Source organism: Cnephaeus nilssonii (genome assembly GCF_951640355.1).
Source record: "Cnephaeus nilssonii genome assembly, chromosome: 6".
Lineage (NCBI taxonomy): Eukaryota > Metazoa > Chordata > Mammalia > Chiroptera > Vespertilionidae > Cnephaeus > Cnephaeus nilssonii.
Window position 1 is genome coordinate 8,220,424 of NC_137077.1, and position 20,679 is coordinate 8,241,102.

The window sequence follows — 20,679 nt, forward strand, 5'->3', positions numbered from 1 at the left end:
AAGAAGAACGTCAAACATCTCACTCATAGTTGTATATAGTCAGTTAAATAACATACATTATTGAAATTAATTTTACCTAGTTTCACTTTTTTAATGTGGCTAGTAATAGTTTTAAATTATATGTGGATTGTGTTATATTTCTGTCTGATAGTGCTGGTGTTGACAAACATATCAACATGATTTCTTAAAATAAAGGTTTACTTTTTATCTGTTTTTTATTTTCTTACATTCCTGATATATTTTCTCTTAAGAGTTTGACATTAAACCTTAGTTTGACTTTGAAGCTAATCAGACTGGTTAATGTTTCCCTGTTTAATATATTGCTCATTTTAAAGCTCTTCTAAGGAAAATGTTAGGATTGGACATAATTTTACTCATTTTTTTGAAAGCAAGAGATCTGAATGGCCTGACTTATTAATGTGAATTAGATTTCTAAGAATGAAGGCACATTAAAACATAATTTCATATAAGCATACTTTCCTATTAGTAACTTTTTGAGCCTGGATAATCTGTGAATATCCTTAGCTCAATTCCTGGCACATTTTCAAAAATGTTACATTTTATTGAAGAACATAGTACATTAAAACAAAATTTCAGCCTTTATTTGAATTAATATTCTTGAAACAAAATTGTAAATGTGATAGATAAACAAACATTAAGTTGAGTTGATGGAAAATTACATTTGACGTTTCGACATAAGAGAAAAGCATTTTAAGGCCGATACATTAAAAATGTTGTCATGCGTTTCACCGTCCTAATCAGACTTTTAATTCTATGAGGTGTATTAATTTCCTATTGCTTCTGGACAACTTGCCACAAATTTGGTGGCTTACTACCACACACATTTATTATCTTACAGTTCTGGAGGACAGAAGTGCAAAATGGTTCTTTCTAGGCCCGTGGTGGGCAAACTGCGGCTCACGAGCCACATGCGGCTCTTTGGCCCCTTGAGTGTGGCTCTTCCACAAAATACCATGGCCTGGGCGAGTCTATTTTGAAGAAGTGGCGTTAGAAGAAGATTAAGTTTTTAAAATTTGGCTCTCAAAAGAAATTTCAATCGTTGTACTGTTGATATTTGGCTCTGTTGACTAATGAGTTTGCCGACCACTGTTCTAGGCTAAAATCAAAGTGTTGGAGAACTGCATTCTTTCAGTAATTTTTAGGGATAATCAACTTCCATGCCTTTTACAGCTTCTGGAGGCGGCCCACATTCCTTGGCCTACAGCCCCTTTCCAAATGTATTCCCCCAGTCTTTCTCAGGCTGCTCCGCCCTGATTCTGACTCTCCCTTGTGATTACCCTGGGCTCACCTGGATAATACAGGCTAGTCTCCCTATCTCCAGATCATTAATCACACCTGCAAAATCCCTTTTGCCCTGTAAGGTAATATTCACAGGTTCCAGGGATTGGGACAAGGCGTGGGGGGCATTATTCTTCCTGCCACAAGGTCTATTTATCTTCAAAGGAAAGAAAGAAAGGCTCTTTTTTCTGTTTCAGATCAGGGCTCCCGAAGTATTCAAGGCCTTCCTCCTCTTACCCTAGGACCGAGGGCCTGGGTGAAGATGGCTGTACAGATGGCTTTATTGTCATGTATTTGGTGTCTTGATCAGCATTTCCTTTTACATATAAGCACCTTTCTTTTAAAAACTATTTTAAAGCATTTGAAGGTGAAATTTTGTTCCAGAATATTAAAGTCATTATTGACAGAAATCTTACACCAGGTGCTAACCTTGGTCATTGCTGACCGCACAGTGTCCGTGCTGGTGACACCGCCCTGTGTTCTGTGGGAGATGCAGTTATCATGTCCCAGGTGTCCCGCCTGCACATCCAGAGAGGAGAGTCACGGAGCACACTTAGCAGTTGGGTTTGAGGAAGAAAATTAAAGGATTTGGGAACTAATGTAGTTTAATAAATAGAATACTGAACTTGGATTTCAAAGCTGAATTTTAATTTCCTCACCATTAGCATAGGAAGAAGCTACATGGAAGAAAGAAGGCCTTATTGATGCTTTGAGCCTTGTTGCTTATTGAGTACTTAACCTCAGTTTGACTCAGTTTCTTTACCTTCTAAATGAAACCAGCAGGTTTAGCCTTTCTGCCCCATGGTTTTGCTTAAAAGGCAAACATCTATGTATGTATATATGTATATAGGTAATAGTCTTAATGCTCAAATTAAAAACCTAGCTTTAGTATGCACATAATTCATTATGTAAGTATTAATTTATTAATTTTATCCAAGGCATAAAATATATGAGGCTGTAGCAAACAGTTGGATTACAGCTAATAATACTTCTAAAATGTGATATAAAACTCATCGCTATCTGTGACCTCTCTTAAAAGGTTTAACTTTCTGGAGGATTCTCCAGAATTGGAGACCTGGTTTCCTGTCTCCGGCGGATCTATTATAGACAACAAATGGTGGAATTAATTAGTAACTTGCTCTTATATACCTATACATACTAACATCAAAATTTGATTTTTAAAATGTGTTCCCATTGATATTTACAACACATTTATTTCTTTTTAAGGGAAGTGTTAACTAATTTACCCGTAATATCCCATCCCAAGCCAACATACGTTGAAAATTTTCTATCAGCTTAGCATTGCACCTTCTAGGGTATTTATGGTGATATCCAAATTGAAGGTAGAGATGATCCATTGGAATCCTCCATGCTTCGCTGCCCAGCCATATAATCTTTTAGAATGCTGAGCGATCCGATCCTTTAAGATGATGGAGTTGCCTTTATAAAATGTTATTGAGAAATTTACACTGTTTACCATCTCAGTTAAGAACATGTTTTGTGTATACAGGAGAACTCAAGGTAATAAGCTGTAAAACAGAACTTGAGTAACAAAGGGTTCCAGGTTATCCTATAATGGGATGTTTAAAGAATGCTAGAGGAACACTAGAGCTATTGAGAAATGAGGACTTTCCCAGAAATTTCTAAGAATTTACCACTCTACGGATGTAAATAACTTGAGAAAATTTTATAGTTGCATCTAAAATGAAACAGATACAGTGCTATATGAAAAAATTGTATAAGAATATAGTAAATCCTGCTGATGTTGAAATTAACAGTATGATTATAACCCATGCAGTCTTTTCAAATACACCGTGAACAGTAAAGTGGGTTAGCTCCCTGGTCTCCTGTTTTGTCCACGTAGTGAAATAAAGCTTGTGGGTTTTTGCTGTTCAGTATCTACAATGGACAAATAAATTAATCCTAATTCAAGGTAGCAACTGTATTACTGTTTTATGGTATTCTTTTCTTGTTGAATAGTATGCAACTGATGTCACTAACGTAGATCTCATTTCCTTTGCCTTTTTGACTATTCCTTTTTTCTCCATATGTGGAAAATCGCTAATACATTTAGTAGCAGATGCAGGTGTCAGCAATTGTACAACTTAGGCAAATTTGGATAAGCAATTTTCTGAAATTAAGGTGAACATACAAGGCTGGGCAGAAGTAGTCTTATAGTTGTTCGTATGGAAAATAATACAATCCTATATAATAAAAGGCTAATATGCAAATTGTCCCTTCGACCAGGGGCCGGGGGTCAGCCAGCCAACTGCTCGTGGCCCCTTCCCCCGGGCTGGCGGTCAGCCAGCCCGATCGGCCCAGATCAGGGCAGACTGACCAGACCCCACCTGTGCATGAATTGGTGCACCAGGCCTTTATTAATCTATAATAATAAAAGCTTAATATGCTAATTAGACCGGACATCCTTCTGGACAAAGCCAGGCCTGCAAGGGAAGCCCAGGTCCCGGGTGCCAGAGGGAAGCTGGTGCCGGCAGCTGAGGGAAGGAAGGCCTACTCTTGCACAAATTTCATGCATCGGGCCTCTAGTTAAATAATACAAGAATAAACTTTCGTGTACTTATAATTGTAAACCTACTTTTGCCCACCCCTGTATTTTTACTCTGTGTGCCAGTGTGGTCTTTTAAAATTGTCACTGAGGAAATGTCATTGACTGACCACTGCTTAGTGATAATTCATTTGCTTAGACAAGCATGAGTGCTTTTCTTTACCATACCCAATACCTACAGAATTAGACATCAAGATTATGTCTTAAATTATCCTGTTTCCAAGGTGGTACAAGCAGGAGGCAAAGTGGGGGCTCAAATGATTAGACATCTTAAAAACCTCATTACATAATGATTATACTTAAATATCAGTTTTCATGTAGAAGTTACTAGGGAATAATTGAATAATGAAGTATTTTCTTAGTATTACATAAAGGAACACGTATATTAACAGCATGAAATGAGAGAGAAAAGCAGGACATTTAAAAAAAAATACTCGGATTCTTGGTTGAATAATTTAACCCGAGTAACTGTATACCTTAATTTTGGTCTGGCCTCACATGCTTTATGTTTTATTTTATTGTTGTTATTATTGATAATTATATTATTATTACTACTACCACAACAGTTCTTTATTCTCTTACTGGATTTAATTTCCCTTTACAAAATATGCATGGTCCAAAAATGTGACTTCGGGAGCATATTGCTGAGTTGTTGCTGATGTCAGTTTCATACTGTGATATTTTGTTCTCTATTGACCACGAGATCAGTATTTCAATATAACGATGTGCATGTTTTCCCCCCTTCTCCCGCTGCATGCAGGGATTCGGGTTCGTAACTTTCGAGAATAGTGCTGATGCAGACAGGGCCAGGGAGAAATTACACGGCACCGTGGTAGAGGGCCGTAAAATCGAGGTGCATGTCTTCAATAATTCAATTTCTGGTTTATATTTTTGTTTCTCTTTTTGTGTATTGCCTCACTTATTTCACATTTGGAGCCCTGTCTTGTTTGTGTGTGTGCACACATGTATGTGTGTTTGTGTCTCTGTCCTTCACCTTCTTGCACTAAAATATATAGAAGCAACACTTCTATCCTCCTCCCCCGCCTTTTTTGTTTGGGAATTTTAATTTTATTTTACTGTGTGTGTGTGTGTGTGTGTGTGTGTGTGTGTGTGTGTGTGTGTGTGTGTGTCTGTGTATTTTTCATTTACTTTTTTCCTCCAAAGTGTTCATCCTTTGCTCTCTTGATTTTTTTCCTTTGCTTCAGTTTGCCAGACTTCAAATTCCTATGATCAGGCCAATATAAAACTATCTTTAAAAATGTCTATCTCTATCCAGTTTATAACATTGTGTCCTGTAATAAGTCAAGGGGCCAGCCAATGCCCTCTCTCTCTCAGGAGGCCAGTCGCCTCCAAGTGTGTGATAAGCAAGGAATAGAAGATCCTAGAGTTTGTTAGGAGGGAGGAAAGAATCCACAACTCATCAAATGTATTTGATGTCAAGAATTTCAACAGTTAATGGATAAAGTCCTCAAACAGAGGGTTTGGCGGTTGCCTGGTGTTCACCAGCCCTTCTTAATAAGGCAATGAAGGTTAACTGGCTCCTTTCCCCTTCCCCAATTTTGAGAAGTATGAGATATAAAATCCACCATTTTGAGTAAGATGTGTGCATATTTTGCTTTTTTTCCCCCTCCCTTTCCAATGGTTTAGCATTAAGGGCCCTTCACTTGACTCACTCTTTCCATGGTAACTATACACAATGCTGGCGATGGTGCCCGTTGGCGGTAAGTGAAACCAAAGCGCTAGAGAAGAAGCTTTATAAAATGTAATTACAAAACAATTAAGTAAGAAAGAAAAAGTCCATCTGCCATCTCACATTAACACTACAAAATGTGATTTGACTTGTTGCTCCTCTTCCTTTCCCTCCCCCTTTTATTTTCAATGCTGTGGGTAATGCCGCCTGGACTTTGGATGTACATTGTTTTGTAGCATCTGAGCTGTTTGATACTGACGTCATGGTGATTGTCCCCCTTGCACATCTTACTCAGAGTTACTGAACTCCAGTTTGGCTGGTTTTATTAATGCACTTCCTGCCCCTACTTCCTTTCCTGCTTTTCCTCTTTCCCAACCTCTGTTCAGAGCTGACTGTTCTTCCTTTGCCTTTGATGGCTCTCCTTCCTGCCCTGACTTTCTCTTTTCCCTGCCTTTTTGTTCTCTTTACCCAAGTTCTGTTCCTGTCCTTTCCCCTTTTCCTGTCCCACCCTTTCTCTCTGTTCCATGCAGCTATTGGTCTCTTTTGCTGACTGGTGGTCTCTGATTGGTTCTGGCCATTTTTCTTTTAAGTGCTTGGGTGCTTTCTGCTCCAGCAGCTAGTGTAAGCTCTTGCCTCATTCTCATTCCTGTCTGTGAGAGCCCCGCTCTTCACTTTCTCCCTTCTCCCCAAAAGTGATTGTTTTTTCCTTTTATTTGTGTGTGTGTGTTTTTAACAGCATGCTCCCAGTCTCATCATTGTTGTATCCCATTCTTTCTTTTTAAATGTGAAATGTTTGTATTATTTGGTGGGTCAAACCAGAGTAAATGGAGTTTCAAGCTCTTTTCCTCACATAGGAATATTACCACTATACAAATCCTAAAAGACATATTAAAGCATTTTTTAAGTTCCTATTCTACCTAAAATTGGTCTTTTTGTAACATAAATTTATCACTATACAAATTTAAGATTATATAAATCCCCAGAGGCAAAGTAAGACATATTTTATATGTTTGATCTTTTTTTTTTTTAATATATTTTATTGATTTTTTACAGAGAGGAAGAGAGAGGGATAGACAGTTAGAAACATCGATGAGAGAGAAACATCGATCAGCTGCCTCTTGCACAACCCCTACTGGGGATGTGCCCGCAGCCAAGGTACATGCCCTTGACCGGAATCGAACCCGGGACCCTTGAGTCCGCAGGCCGACGCTCTACCCACTGAGCCAAACCGGTTTCGGCTATATGTTTGATCTTTTTTTTATTTTATTTTATTTTTTCAAAACTGGCCTGTTTATGACCTGACAGCACAGTGTTCAATCAAGTTGTGTGGTGAGGCTTCACCTCCCGGCCGGAGCTTTGAGGCTGGTCCTGCCACTGGGCTGCAGTGCCCGGACTTCTGGCTGCTTCACCTTTCCTCATCAGCACCATCTCTGTAACACCATCTTACCCGGCACCAGCAGTGCTTTGAATTATGCCATTCTGTAATGAGGGTGGAGAGTACCGCACAACAAGAAACATACGCTTTATTATCTTCAGTTCTTTTAAGTGCCTAATCTAAAGGCCTTCTGAAAACTTGATTCATAAATGGATAGACCACATGGTCTAGAAAATTCATGATGGTTCTGAAGACTGTCAACATGGATATTTAGTTCCTGTATTTGTGGACTAACTTCAAACAGTAAAATCTTACACAAACATACCAAAAATGCTGAACATTAGAATAGATGGAATTCACAGACTTATTTTCTTATCTTCCTGTAAATATATGGCCTCTATTTTATTAATGAACTACTTCAGAGTTCATGTGAAAACAATTGTTTCTAATTTATTATTTTCCCCATATTTTTCTTAATGCAGAGACTTACTTCTCTGTTTAAGAGCTCTCCAATGTACTTATAAATGGATTTTTTTCTTTGGAGTACTGGATGGTAAAGTGGCCCTAGTTTTCCATTTGGAGACTAAGAAACTGCATTTTACTCTTGTTAGCCTCATTTAATAAACACTTTAATTAAAATATTATGTATTAATATTTTATATTGCTATATTATTTAAATCAATGTTCTCTAAATTTACATTTTAAATTGAATACTATGTTATTGGACAAACAACATCATGTTTCTTAATGTGGTCTACTTCCCCCTTGCCCCTTCCTTCTATTTTTAGGTGAATAATGCTACAGCACGTGTAATGACCAATAAGAAGATGGTCACACCATATGCAAATGGTAAGAGATTACCAATCATCATCAGAATAATGCCATTTATTCTTGTAAAAACAATTAGCTTTTTGTAAACATCAAAGAATCTCTCTTGATTTCAGTCTTAGGACAGTTTGTTTCATTTACCTAGGAGGGTATTTTGTTTTTTAGAATTTAACTTTTTTCTTAGAATTAAGCTAATTTTTTAGTTGTTAAGGTGTTCTGGTCTCAGTAAAGTTCATCTGATATACAGTGTGAATGTGTCATTTGAGGTTACCTCTTAACTCAGGTTAGGTCCCACTGAAGAACCCTCTGTTTTGGCTGCTGTAGTTCTCTGTAATACATTATTAGGCTTGTCCAAAATGCCCCTGGTTGCCCACCCATTCTCACTTTTACTGCCAGCTCCTATTTATTTGAGCATCAGTAGAATAATTCTTGACACTTAGTTCTCCTTTTTTCTAGAGGTAATAGCCATGGTGTATGTCTTCTCTTTTCTACTCCATGACTGGTAGATGTCATATAGTGCGTGTTACAAATCTTTTTTATTGAGAAGAAAATTTTCTGTGACGATTTTGTCTAACAGAAGCAACTTTTATATCAGTTGTCAAATTTAATCTAGACTCATGTTCTCTAAATGAGATGGGATATCATTTTAATCTGCTGTGCAGCAGTGGTTTACAAATGGTGCTCTATGGGAGGGGGCGGAGGGGAGGAAACTGTATGGATTGGCTCCTGAGGCCTCCAGCTCTACTTTAGTCTGAGCAACTCCTTCTCTGTTTCCTATTTTAGAGTTCTGCAGGATTTATCTAGATTATAAAAGGGGGATTTCTCCCTTTTTAGTGCTTTGTGGAAGTTTGAACCTAACTGCTGGGTAACAGTATGTTCTGGTAACGTCTTAAATGAAATAGAAGTGTATCCCACGAAGTCTTCAATGAATATATTGAACCCAGCTTTTCAAACAGATGACACAAGTCAGCATTTTCCCTACTTGTTTTATCGGTGGTGTATCATGTGGTACCACCACCTCCCCTTTACCTCATGTTTTCTTCTTTGCACTGCTCTCACAAAAGTGGCAGTGTCTGCAACTTTGAGAAAAACCCAATGTAGACATATATATTTTTTTTCTTTTTTTTAGTGGGAGAGGCAAAGTATGTCAGATTTCCTTTAGATCCTGGGAGGGTGGTGTGGCCGAAGAGCCACTGGAATTCAGAAGATAGAAATTCTACTTCTAGATTGACTCTTCCTTTCACTCTGTGACAATGAGCCAGTTTCCTATCGTACTCTGTTTTCATCTCTGTAAATTTGCAGTCACAGAGTTTTAGCCCCAGGAAGCTCTTTAGAAGTCATCAGAATCCAGCCCTCTTAGCTTATGATTATTTAGGACATGAAACCCAGAGAAATATAGTACTTCCTCATTGTCCTACAAGTGGTACCTATCTTGGGTTTTGTGAAGATCAAAATGAATAAATATCTGTGAAGATACATTGTAAATTATATAAAACTGGACATATTATTGGCAGCCTACCATTGTATACCATTATTATAATGTGCATCCATTATATGCATTTAAAGGAAGTACTTAAGTAATAGTGCCATTGGCTGGAAAGAAAAGGGTCATTTTTCCCTGTACATAATAACCTGGAGTGTGTGACCTTCAGATCTTTTCACTTGTACTTTATGCAAAATGGCTCATGAGGGCTGCAATCAGAGAGAAGTGAGGGGCCTTGGGCCACAGGGAGGCACCTGTGGAATAAGAGGTTCACGCACCCCTTTTTTCCCCAGAGGGGCTGGACTCAGGTTAGTTTGGGAGTAGGGGCTCCTGCACTTTGCCACAGGCATGGGGAGGGTTCTCTCCCCACCTCTCTGCCCTCCCAGCTTGGGTTGTACTTTCTAAGAAGGTGATTCCCCCTACTCTTGTCCCCAACCCCAGAACAAAACATGTTGATCATGTGCAATATTTCTTACTGTGCCGAAAAGCCACAATGACCGCAATTAAAGCTGTTTAACACAAAAAAAGAAAAAGAAAAGGATCATTTTTGAATATTCTAAATCAATAGTCAAGTCTAATGGAGCCACATTTTAGAGCTCTTCCTCTGTCATGTTAAAGGTTGTGACAAGAGTGCTGGGTGCCCTTCTGGTGAATGCTCAGCCTTTCAGTGTATGGTGATTGGAAACACTTCTTTGTCTGACATTGCCGAACATCTGTGCTCTTACAGTTCCGGTAGGATTTGAACCCAGATTTGGCACAATATTTATGTAGAAGAATGAAGGGGAATGTCTATGAGCACATAAAATAATGAATGGGGATTGGATTAATTCAGAATTAATGGGTTTTCTCTTGAATGATGTAGCCATTTAAATCTGATCATTGACCTTTTCTTCTTTCCATCTATAATTTTATAGAATAGCAGTGGTACAGTGTTAGGCCCTTAAACTAATATCAAAGAAGTAAACCAAAGAGCCAGTCTTTCAGAAACATAATAGGGCATGTTTGAATTCAATAAATATTTATTGATTAAAGTTTTTATGTGTAATTCTAATCTTTAACAGTGGGCAGTAGTACATTTTATTTACTTGCCATAGTCCTATGAATATAAAAAGTGAGTGAAGAAATTCAGTTGACACCAAACCTACTGTTTGGAAATACTTAAAATTTATAAATGTTTAAGCTAATGTTCAGCAGTATAGTAACCTTTTAAAAGTCTGATGCACTTAAATGTATATATTACAAATTAAAATCTCAGAGGACATGCATTGAAGTTGGGAATATAGCTTCAATTTTATTACTGAGTGTTTCTCCTTGTGGACTTGGTTAACTCCAGTGAAATCCCAATGGCAGATCTCAGTGAAAGGAGATTTCAGTTTACCAAGAATCCCATCAACATGGTATAATCGAACATGGAATGCAAAGATCCAGGTCAAATTTGAATTCAGTCAAAGGACACCTTTATATAACAACTGGAGTAATAAATAGTGTTAAGATGATACATAAAAAAGATGATAAATGTGCTATAGAATGACATGTACTGTATTCTTCCTTTTTCCTTTTTCTAAACAAAGAATAGGTTGTTAGGCAATTCTATAAGAGACACTATCAAACGCCATGATTTGTTTAATTTTCTTTTTTCTTCTCTCATTCCCTTTCCATTTTCCTCCCTCCCTCCCAATTTTTTTCTCTCCTTCCTTTTATCCCTTCCGTTCCGCTCCCCCCCCCCCCCCCACCCCACTGCTCATTATCCCATCACAATACTACTTGAAGATAATCAGGTGTAGAAATGTCATCACTCTTATATAAACCCCAGTTGTCATTCGAAAGAAAAGTTGAGAATAGACAAAAATAAGCCCAGAGACGTCTGAAGCCAACTTGCACATCACTCCGTTTCCCTGTATTCTCATGCCACCTTAAATGCTCACTGTCCTCTCTTCCATTTCAGGTTGGAAGTTAAGCCCAGTAGTTGGAGCTGTATATGGCCCCGAGTTATATGCAGGTAGTATTTACGTTGATTTTTCCGTGTGTGCTTTTTAATTAAAAACATCTGTTGTTTTGCAGTTCACTATTACTTTGTAATCTTTTTGCATTTTTTAATTTTTTTTAATGCAATCAGCATCCAGCTTTCAAGCAGATGTGTCCCTGGGCAACGAAGCAGCAGTGCCCCTATCAGGAAGAGGGGGTATTAACACTTACATTCCTTTAATCAGTAAGTAGCCTATGTTGGCCTGGCATGGATTTTGATTGTTGAGTAAGCAATGATGTACTAGAAATCTTTCTTCCCCCCCCCCCCCCCCCCCAAGTATAATACATAACTGAAAAGGAGGCATTCTTGGGAGCGATAATACTGTCACGGTGCCTTGTCCTGCTTAGCCTGTGCTAGAATCCTTCTGACCAAATCATGAAGATTACCACAGAGTACAAGTAGTTGGAAAGGCAGAGGGGATGAGGGCATGTAAAGAGCATTTTAGTATGTACTTGATAATACAGAAAACAAAAGAAATAAGTATTTGTGGGATATATTATACACTAGAGGCCCGGTGCACAAATTTGTGCACAGGCAGGGTCCCTTGGCCTGGCCGGCAATTGGAGCCAATTGGGGCCATCTCACCCAGTCCCAATCGGGGCTGATCGGGGCCGGCCAGTAGGGGGGAGGGACCTTGGAAGGTTGGCTATGGGAGCGCACTGACCACCAGGGGGCAGCTCCTGTGTTGAGTGTCTTCTTCCTGGTGGTCAGTGCATGTCATAGCGACCAGTTGACCAGTTGTAACGGTTGCTTAGGCTTTTATATATATAGATGTTCTCTACAAGTCAGCTTCGGACCCTCTGGCAGAGTATCACTTAAAAGCTCCCCCAGGATTATTGATTATTCTCAACTGTTGATATCTCAAAGTTACTTTGACTTGAGTCATTTTGCTCCAGCAAGAGGTAGAATTAACAGTTCGGTGGACATGGAATCAGTGTCTTTGCGTGCCTTCCAGATAGAGCACACTTACAACAGGCCTCAGACAATGACTGCCTCTACAGATTACAAGGCCGCAGGGGAGATGGAGTTCCCCTCTCACCTTCCATTTCTGGATTAAAATACTTTAGATAAAGGAATAAAGTTGACTAATGAGATGAAATACCTGAAGACTATTGTGTGCCTTGGAGTTTCGCACCATGTAAAAACACAAAAGAATATTCCCATGATGAATAATTTCGATATGCACATAATAATGTTGGAAACAAGATTAATAATTGGCCAGTTAAAGAGTTTATATCAGTCCATTTAAATTGCCCACAGGAATGGAAAGTGTCCTTTCTTACTGTGGTGGTAGCTCTTAGAGTTTCTTGACCTGCTTCTCACCAGCTTGCGTGGTGACGCCAGCATTGGGAAGGAGCGAAGAAAACTCACTCAAGATTTGTGATCAAAGAGGCATGCTACCATGAGCTTATGCATCCTGGGTCTCTTTCCCTTTTCTTTTTCAGAAAAGATATGGAACATATTTCTTAATCTTTCTTGTAACTGATTCAAAGCAAGTTGTGCTTGTACTCCTACTGTTGAATGCAAGTTGACATTTCTGTCATATTTTGGGTCTCCCTTTAGTTCCTGGATTTCCTTACCCAACTGCAGCCACCACGGCGGCCGCTTTCAGAGGAGCCCATCTGAGGGGCAGGGGGCGGACGGTTTATGGTGCAGTGCGAGCGGTACCTCCAACAGCCATTCCCGCCTATCCAGGGTAAGTATTAGATTCCAGAATAAACAGTTGGACAAGAAAATACCATGGTCCTCTATAACTTCCGGATGTTGCCGTGCCACATAGTAGAGTTTCTATGATTATTTACAAATTAACGAATTAGATGGCAAGAACCAAAATATAGCATCATCAGAATATAACAAATATCAATTATTTAAATCTTCATTTTGGCACCTTAAGCCCTCAAGGTAGTGGCTTAAGACCGTAGCCAGAACCGTCTTGTGTTTACTAGCAATGTGTTGGCATGGAGTTCACTCAGCATCGCACGAATATGGATTAACACTACTGCAGAGAACCAAACAGGAGTTCAAGATTGTAGTACAGACTGCCTCTGCTGTGCTCACCCCCGTCACCACCCTGGGCTGGGGCTGAGGCTGTCACATGTGCCCTCCCTTTTGGTCTCACTGCCTGGTGGTGAGCAGCAGAGCTAGTTACCCACAATGGATTTGCTTTCTTTGTAGGAAACGGATTAAAAGGTTAATTCAAAGATGAACCAAGTCCAATTGAATCAAGGGAGAAAGGGAGAAGTAGGAAGAATTAAACTACAGTTGGCTTCTGAATGATGGTAAAACAACTAATGTAGCTGAGCATCCTTCACCCTTTGATTTTTGTATGGAGGGTGTCTCATGCAGTGGACTGATTCCATAGCAACAAATAAATCCTTTGTTCTTGAATGGGGAGAAGGAGTGAAGATGGCAGATTTTGTTTTTAGTTGTTCTCAGTGTGAGTCTAACGTATATTTTTAGAGTGGACTTTTTATAGGGTAGTTGCATCAAGGACTTTCCTTCCTCAGAGATGTGACATTTGTGTTCTTCACCTTTTCTCTGCCTGTGATAGTTTTTTCCATATTCTTACGGCGGAATAAATATAGTGGCAGAGGACCCTATTCATTGCTACTTAGTTAAAATTTAAGGGAAAAAGCCTCCTTTGTAGGTCCTTTCCTTACGGCAAAATTGGCTCTCAGGTGTGCTAATTTAGCATTCATTCATAGACCAAATGGACATGCCATTAGGGGTCCTCCATTCCACAAAGTTAGAACATGTTTACTAGATAAGAGAAGTGCATGTTGAAGTGAGCAGGCTCCGCCACTAGAAGGGAACTGCTTTAGAAATAAACTTTTGTTTGCAGTGTGTAGGTGTTTAAATCCCATGCATTCCACCATCTCCATCTTCTGCCATTACTTTTAATTTTATCCCTACCCCCCAACTTGACCTTTGACCTTCAACCTCTGACATCTCTTTTTAAAGAAGTAAATAAAGATGCAGTATTGTTTCACCAAGAAATATTTAATTACAACACAAAAACAAACCTTTTGGGAGTTCTACACACTAGGAAAATTGTTCATGAAGCGTCTTCCAGTCAAAGAGAGTTGACCATCATGGTCACAAAGAGATACTGCTCACCAGAAACATGGGACATCTTTATTTTGTGATATTCCTGAGTTACTTTATAAAGTGGTTCAATTCACTCATATTTGATGTAGGTCATTTCAGTCTATTGGCCAAACTTGAGAACGAGTTCTCTACCAAGCCTGTGTCAGGTATATATTTGCTCAACGATATTTTATCTTTATGTCTAATCACATCAATTTCTGTGCATTACATTGAACACTAATGTCCCATGTTTTCTTTTTTATTAACTAAACCACCATTTACATGGAAGATGGCAAGGAATAAGTCCAGTATTTTATGGGGAATGGCCTAAAATTGCTTCTCAGCTTAGTAAACTAATTTCATCACTAATCATTGTGTTCTAGCCTCCTATAGCATTTGAAACAGGGAATATTGGAATTCTTCTAGAATTTAACTGAATATTCCTAGTAAGTGACGCAACTTAGTGTAAAAGTTACTCATGTTTTTCATGCCACCACTCTTCTCTATAGAAGAAATGTTTTTCAATCTTTGCCTGTCTCCCCGTACTGAAATAGTTGAAGGTTAACTAATCACCACTTGGCATCTATGCTTTGCATTTTATTAGAATTCTCATTATGAGCAAGTCTCTGTTTTACAAAAGTGCAGTTGAGAGGCAGATTACTTTCTAACACCATTCTTTAGCTGCAATTGGAGACTCTAAAAATGGATAGAACTTAGTTCAATGAACATCACAGATGAGTTCAACTTGCCTGTTGTGTAAGACAAAGGCACAGCATATGTGGGGCATTGCAGAATGTGACCCTGCTGTCCTGTAAACAACAAAATGTTGCTAAAAGCAGATTCAGAAACTTTCCTGTTACCTATAAGGAGCGAGTGATTTCATGTTCAAGTTAAAAATATGATGTGATGATTTTACTTGCTGACTTGTTTATTGTTAACAGAGAAGGTAGTGATGAAATTTTCCAGTTTGTTTAGTTGACTATACAATAAACATCTAATTTAAAATAGACAAGTCTTGATTTAACAAATATGAAGAAAAAAGCCTTCTCTTTTAGCTCTACCACTATTCTGTCTCTTGGTCCCAAAACAATGTTTTGCACAAATGCATGAAATACCTCAAAAGGTTTGAAATCTGTATTTTAATTTTAATGTTGCTTAGAATTAAAACAGAAAGGGAGCCATGTACCTGTTTGTTTGATACAAATTAATTTTCTAAACAGGAAAATAACCCTTCTACTCCTAATCAGCTACCTTTTCAGTTTTATTCTTTTAAATAAAACAGGTCATGCCCAGAACTTCAGTTAACAATTGTATTTTTTCAGAATTCCATGAGTATTCTTATGGTCAAAAAAGAACCCTTAAAATCTTCTAGTTACTCCTTCCCACTCTGGATTATATTGTTACTATCTGGGATCCCCACTGCACCTTTCAATTCTTGGACCTTGGACCAATCACCTTAACCTTTATTAGCTCATTATCTCTGCTTGTGAAAGCAATGCATTGTGGGTATTTTTGGTTGTGTTTTTTTGTTTTGTTTTGTTTTTTTTTAATTACATTTCTCTGTTTACTTTGGTCAGAATTGATTGACTTGTTTTTCTGAGGTGTTGCATTGGTTCTTAAAATGCTGAATAATAATACTTTGCATGCTTGTGTGATCAGCCAAATCTTATCGCATGTCTAATGTGCAGGGTAAAAAGCAGGTGATGTATGGATATCAGAAAAAATGTACATATTACTCCAAAAATAAAACAAAATACTAAGCATAATTTTGAAATATACTTTAGCCTAGGTCTCACCTTAATGGAATTCTTTGGGTTCATTTTTTTCATGTTAAGCCCCTCTCTTTATGCCAGGCCCCTTGCCCCACCCATCCACCTACACACACATACACACACACACACACAAACACACACACTTCTTTTGATGCTCTTTAAAGAAAAACTTCCTCCTAGGGCAAGCTTATTTTAAAAAAACAAAACAAAACACTCCAGGTATGAAAAGTTGATACTTCCAATCCAGCAGATTTTCAATAGCTGTATTAGGCCCCCTGGGAATACTCTTTATTGTTTTCATCTTACTTTTAATTACCAGACATCCAGGTGGTTCATTCCAAGCCTGCATTCCTTTCCTCTTCGCATGTCCTGGAGCTGAGTAACGTGCGTGCACTTCCTTGTGTCCTCACTGACTGGCCTTGGCCTGAGCCCAGGTCATGTATTCATACATCACCTGCCCATGTAAAGCGCATGTGCATGCTGCCGTCCTCAATAACCGGAATGTGTTTCTGTTCTTTTGTTTTTTTGTTTTTGTTTTTGTGTGGATTTTCTGCAGTGTGGTTTACCAGGACGGATTTTACGGTGCTGACCTCTATGTAAGTACACACACTGGGGCCTTTTCGACCCCACCCCCTGACAAGCCAGCCTTTTTTTTTCTGTTTCTTTGGTTTGGTGTTTTTTTTTAAATATAATTTATTTAGTTTTTGTTTTCTTTTTCCTTGTGGATATATATATTTATATATTTAAGAATGCAAGCATGCTTCTCTGCCACTGCGCTTTCCCCTGGGGCCAGACTGAGCCTCTGGGTTTCCTGGTCATGGCTGGACTCAGTCTACTGGACATATTCTTTTCCCTTCCCTGTGCCCACAGATGGTCTATGGATCACGAACATATTTGCGAGATGATCAGCAGGTTTAAAGTCTTTTATTACTGTCGTATCATGTGCATACATAAATGACAGGACAGTTTAGCCTTCAACCAGCTCTTTTCCTTTTCTGCTTTTCTTCTCATTTCACACCCCTCTTTAGATCATTAGAGCTTTGATTTATGTGGATGGCAGTGATCTTTCTGAATTGGTCTTTGCCTGTTTTACATACTGTAAGAGAGCACTAGCGTGTGAAAGCGAAAGAAGGAACTGATGCCAGTGAAGAGGGGGTGGGAAGGAGAGGAAACCAATATTCACTTGCCTAAGGACCTTCTGTATAGAAGGTTCACAACCTATAGGTCTCTTTTCTTAAGGGCCATCTAGAGGGAAATGAGTGGCAGAATTAGCAGCCTAGATTTCTCTTACAAACATTGAACTGTCATACATGATTTGTTGATTCTACCAGCCGTGTTAAACATGTAATCCAGTACTTAGACTGTCTAGCTATAGCTAACATTCTGATTGGTTTGTCGTCTATCATTTAAAATATGAACAAAGTGATCTGACAAAGAGTCAAAGTTTGTGAGTTTTGAAGTCTTTTACTGAATGCAAGCTTGGTCTAACCACCAAATCACTAAGAAACAGTTTTGTAAGGTAAACTTGTCACCATGAAATTATTTCTTGGACCTAGGTTACAATTGTCTAGAAATGCTTTCTCCACCCTTACATCCCAAAATCACTAAGGATACCTTTTTAGTGAACTAATTTTCACAATCTGCCAAAGATTCTCTGGCAATCTAAAAATGTTTGTGCACTTTCAGAATGCATGTAGAGGCTCTGTATAGCAGGAAGTAGAGATAGGGTAGAATGGTCCTACATGGTACTGTAAGTGACTATATACACCTATCCTGTGTAGAATAGACCTTCAAAGTATTCTTTAATTTGAGAAATGCTTCAAGGAACCTTAGCCATGATTCAGGCCCAATCCTCTCACTTTTAAGATATGTCTCTCGTAGAGATTGTGACCTACCCTTGATTACATAAGTTATTGTATAACCAAGCACAAAACCCAACTAATCCATATTTCATTACCTCTCTTAGTATTTAATCAAAATTCACATATATTTCCTCAGATGATTTTCAAGAGGTATGGAAAGGTATGTTCTTTCCTGTGCTGACAGTGAAACTTAAGGATTAGGGAAATATTTCCTAGTTTTTCACCAAATGACACTTTTCTATATGTATACATTTTGCATACGACCTTAGCATGTACATTTTCCCATTTACATTAGTGACCATATTCTCATGAAACTCATCTTTATGTTATTAAAGTTGTTTTCTTGAAATCTGTTCTGTTCGAGCACACTTTCCATATGAATTATTTCTTAAATCAAGCTTTTTTTTCCTCTCTAATATGTTCCATATTTGGGGATTTTTAAAGTATGGCCTACTTCCACCTTGTTAAGTCAGTCAACCAAAATTATTTGTTGACAATTCTCTCATTTCTGTAGTTCATAGTATGCGATTTCATTAAGAAAGAGATGGTGTTTCTATAGTTGAGAAAATACCCTTGAATTTTTTTTTTATCTACCTGCTGGATTACTGTATCAAGCTAAACAGAAGTAATTCAGTGACCTTACCAAAATATTTTTTTGACCTGTGGCCTCTTGTTGATGAAAAGAGTTAGTAGTAATTACCATTTTTACTTCCTATCTTAAAGCAGTTACTTGGAGGAAAAAGTTGGTCACTGGGGCTGAAATCATATCCGAATTCACTAATGAAAAATAAGAATACTTTATGGGGTAACTGTTGAGTGAGGTATAATATAATTCTAGCTTTTAGAACGTTATATTCCCTATTCCATATGCGAGGGAGCAAAGGATGCATCTTAAAAACACACACACAGGAAAGCCCTATCATTTTACCTTGAGTTTGTTCTGCTTCTCTCTGTGCATTTTCCATCTGTGGAAATCTACCGAGGCATGGTTAGCTCTTGTTTCCTCAGAGGGCAGGCTAGAAATAGAAAGAGTGTAGGGTTTAGCTAGTTAGAATGGGCTTTGAACTTGAGAGATGACATGAATGAAAAGAGTGTGAGTTGCTGCTTTTGTTTTGTTATAGTAATTTAGGCTATTAATTGTGGAGGTTTTTGAAATCTCTTTCCTCTGATCCGCTCCTAGGCTGAAATCCTTGCTAGTCATTTTCTTCCTTTCTGTGTCTTTTATGCACTTTCTTCTCTGGAGAACTGATGTAGCGATTGTGCTTATAATTTATAAAGTGATCCTCTCTTCCCCCTCCTCCCCGCCCCAACAGACCCATGGGGTAAGCACATAGATTATGTGTCCATCCGCCCCGCCCCCCCTTTTATTGACCAGTAGAAAAGGCATGGTTCAATCTACTTCACTTTTTAAGTGGGTAACAAACTGCTCCTAATTGTCACCCTGTGAAAAGCATGCTTGCATCCAAAGGAAAGAAAAGGCTGGTGAGCCCCTTAGCGGGCTTTTTGTATGATTGTTTTCCTTCCACAGCTGTGTTTTTTGAACTGCTCTTCCTGTGTTCTGTTATAGAATAGTCTTACAGGAACCAATCATTAGCGCTAAAATACCTCAGGTAGGAGTGCCAGTGTGACCTGCCAATCAATCAGATGTGGATTGCAGTGAAAAAAAATTGAATTATACTAACCATTCCAGCTCCACGTTAGAGATGGGAACAGAGGCTTTTTTTGGACAATCAAGACTTGTGAGCGTGTGATCTAAGCCCTGCTACCTCAGCAGTGCACACAGTCAAGTTCATACATGATGGCACTACCTCTAAAATTAAGTGCCCCTGTCCCATTGCCACATATCCACCCCGGGTGTGTTAGTGCACTGTCCCATCACTGCCACCTCTTTTAGTCTGTCAATCACATTGAACAGTGGTGCTTAAATGGACTTTTCTATTTGGAGATCTTAGCAGATGGGGACATTTTCTTACTACTCTGAAAGAAATGAGAGACGGGAGAAAGTAGAATCTGTCCACAGAGGACTCCTAAGTCCCAAATTGGGCCCTGTAGTAGAATCATAGTGGTAATTGGACTGTGCTGCCTTAAAAATCTAGACATATTGGGACTCTAAAATTGAAACATGTATTTCCCTTCTACTTTCCTTTCATCTTAAAACAACATCAGTGAGTTCATTTGGATACTAATGCACTGTTAGAAAGTTTGCCGCTGATAGCTGGATGCTAGGATAGCTTTTCACAATTCAGTTAGTTCATTTATGTAGCACCAGCAAGAGCTTGGAAATGAACGACTTTGGGGAGATGTGGAATAGCAGTGTTTGAAAGATTTAATTCATTAAAGATGATCTCTCATCTCTCTGAGAAGGAATAAGTGAGAGATAACAAGTTGATCGTAACAATTATAAATTTTTATACTCACGTCTGTGTTATTCACTTTCAATCAAAGGTGCCATGTTGCCACATAAGAACTCTGTCTCCTCAGGAGGCCCTCACACGAGAGCAATCTAGAGCAGCGGTTCTCAGCTGAAGTGGGGCAGAGGCGAGGGAAGGGAGGGGTAGAAGCGTGTAGGGGCAAACAACGTGAGTCGCAGAAGCACAGCACTCAGCCCAAGCCAGTCTCTCTCTGCTGCGGTGATTTTCAGCACCGCACCTGCCACTCCACACACACACACACACACACACACACACACAC

At 38.8% G+C, this 20,679-nt stretch overlaps 1 protein-coding gene across 13 annotated transcripts in view; it reads left to right on the plus strand.

Moving 5' to 3' along the window:
- The window catches only part of RBFOX2 (RNA binding fox-1 homolog 2), a 248,184-nt gene that overhangs the window by 215,023 nt on the left and 12,482 nt on the right, over positions 1-20,679 (plus strand). For 4 of the 13 annotated variants that reach the window (XM_079774766.1, XM_079774755.1, XM_079774759.1 and 1 more), the window contains 6 exons: positions 4,626-4,718; positions 7,719-7,779; positions 11,187-11,240; positions 11,358-11,450; positions 12,819-12,963; positions 16,683-16,722. In XM_079774766.1, coding sequence (XP_079630892.1) covers positions 4,626-4,718; positions 7,719-7,779; positions 11,187-11,240; positions 11,358-11,450; positions 12,819-12,963; positions 16,683-16,722 — 486 coding nt within the window. Of the gene's footprint in view, positions 1-4,625; positions 4,719-7,718; positions 7,780-11,186; positions 11,241-11,357; positions 11,451-12,818; positions 12,964-16,682; positions 16,723-19,555; positions 19,599-20,679 lie in introns of all 13 variants that reach the window. The other 9 variants (XM_079774757.1, XM_079774760.1, XM_079774761.1 and 6 more) reach the window with 5 other exon arrangements.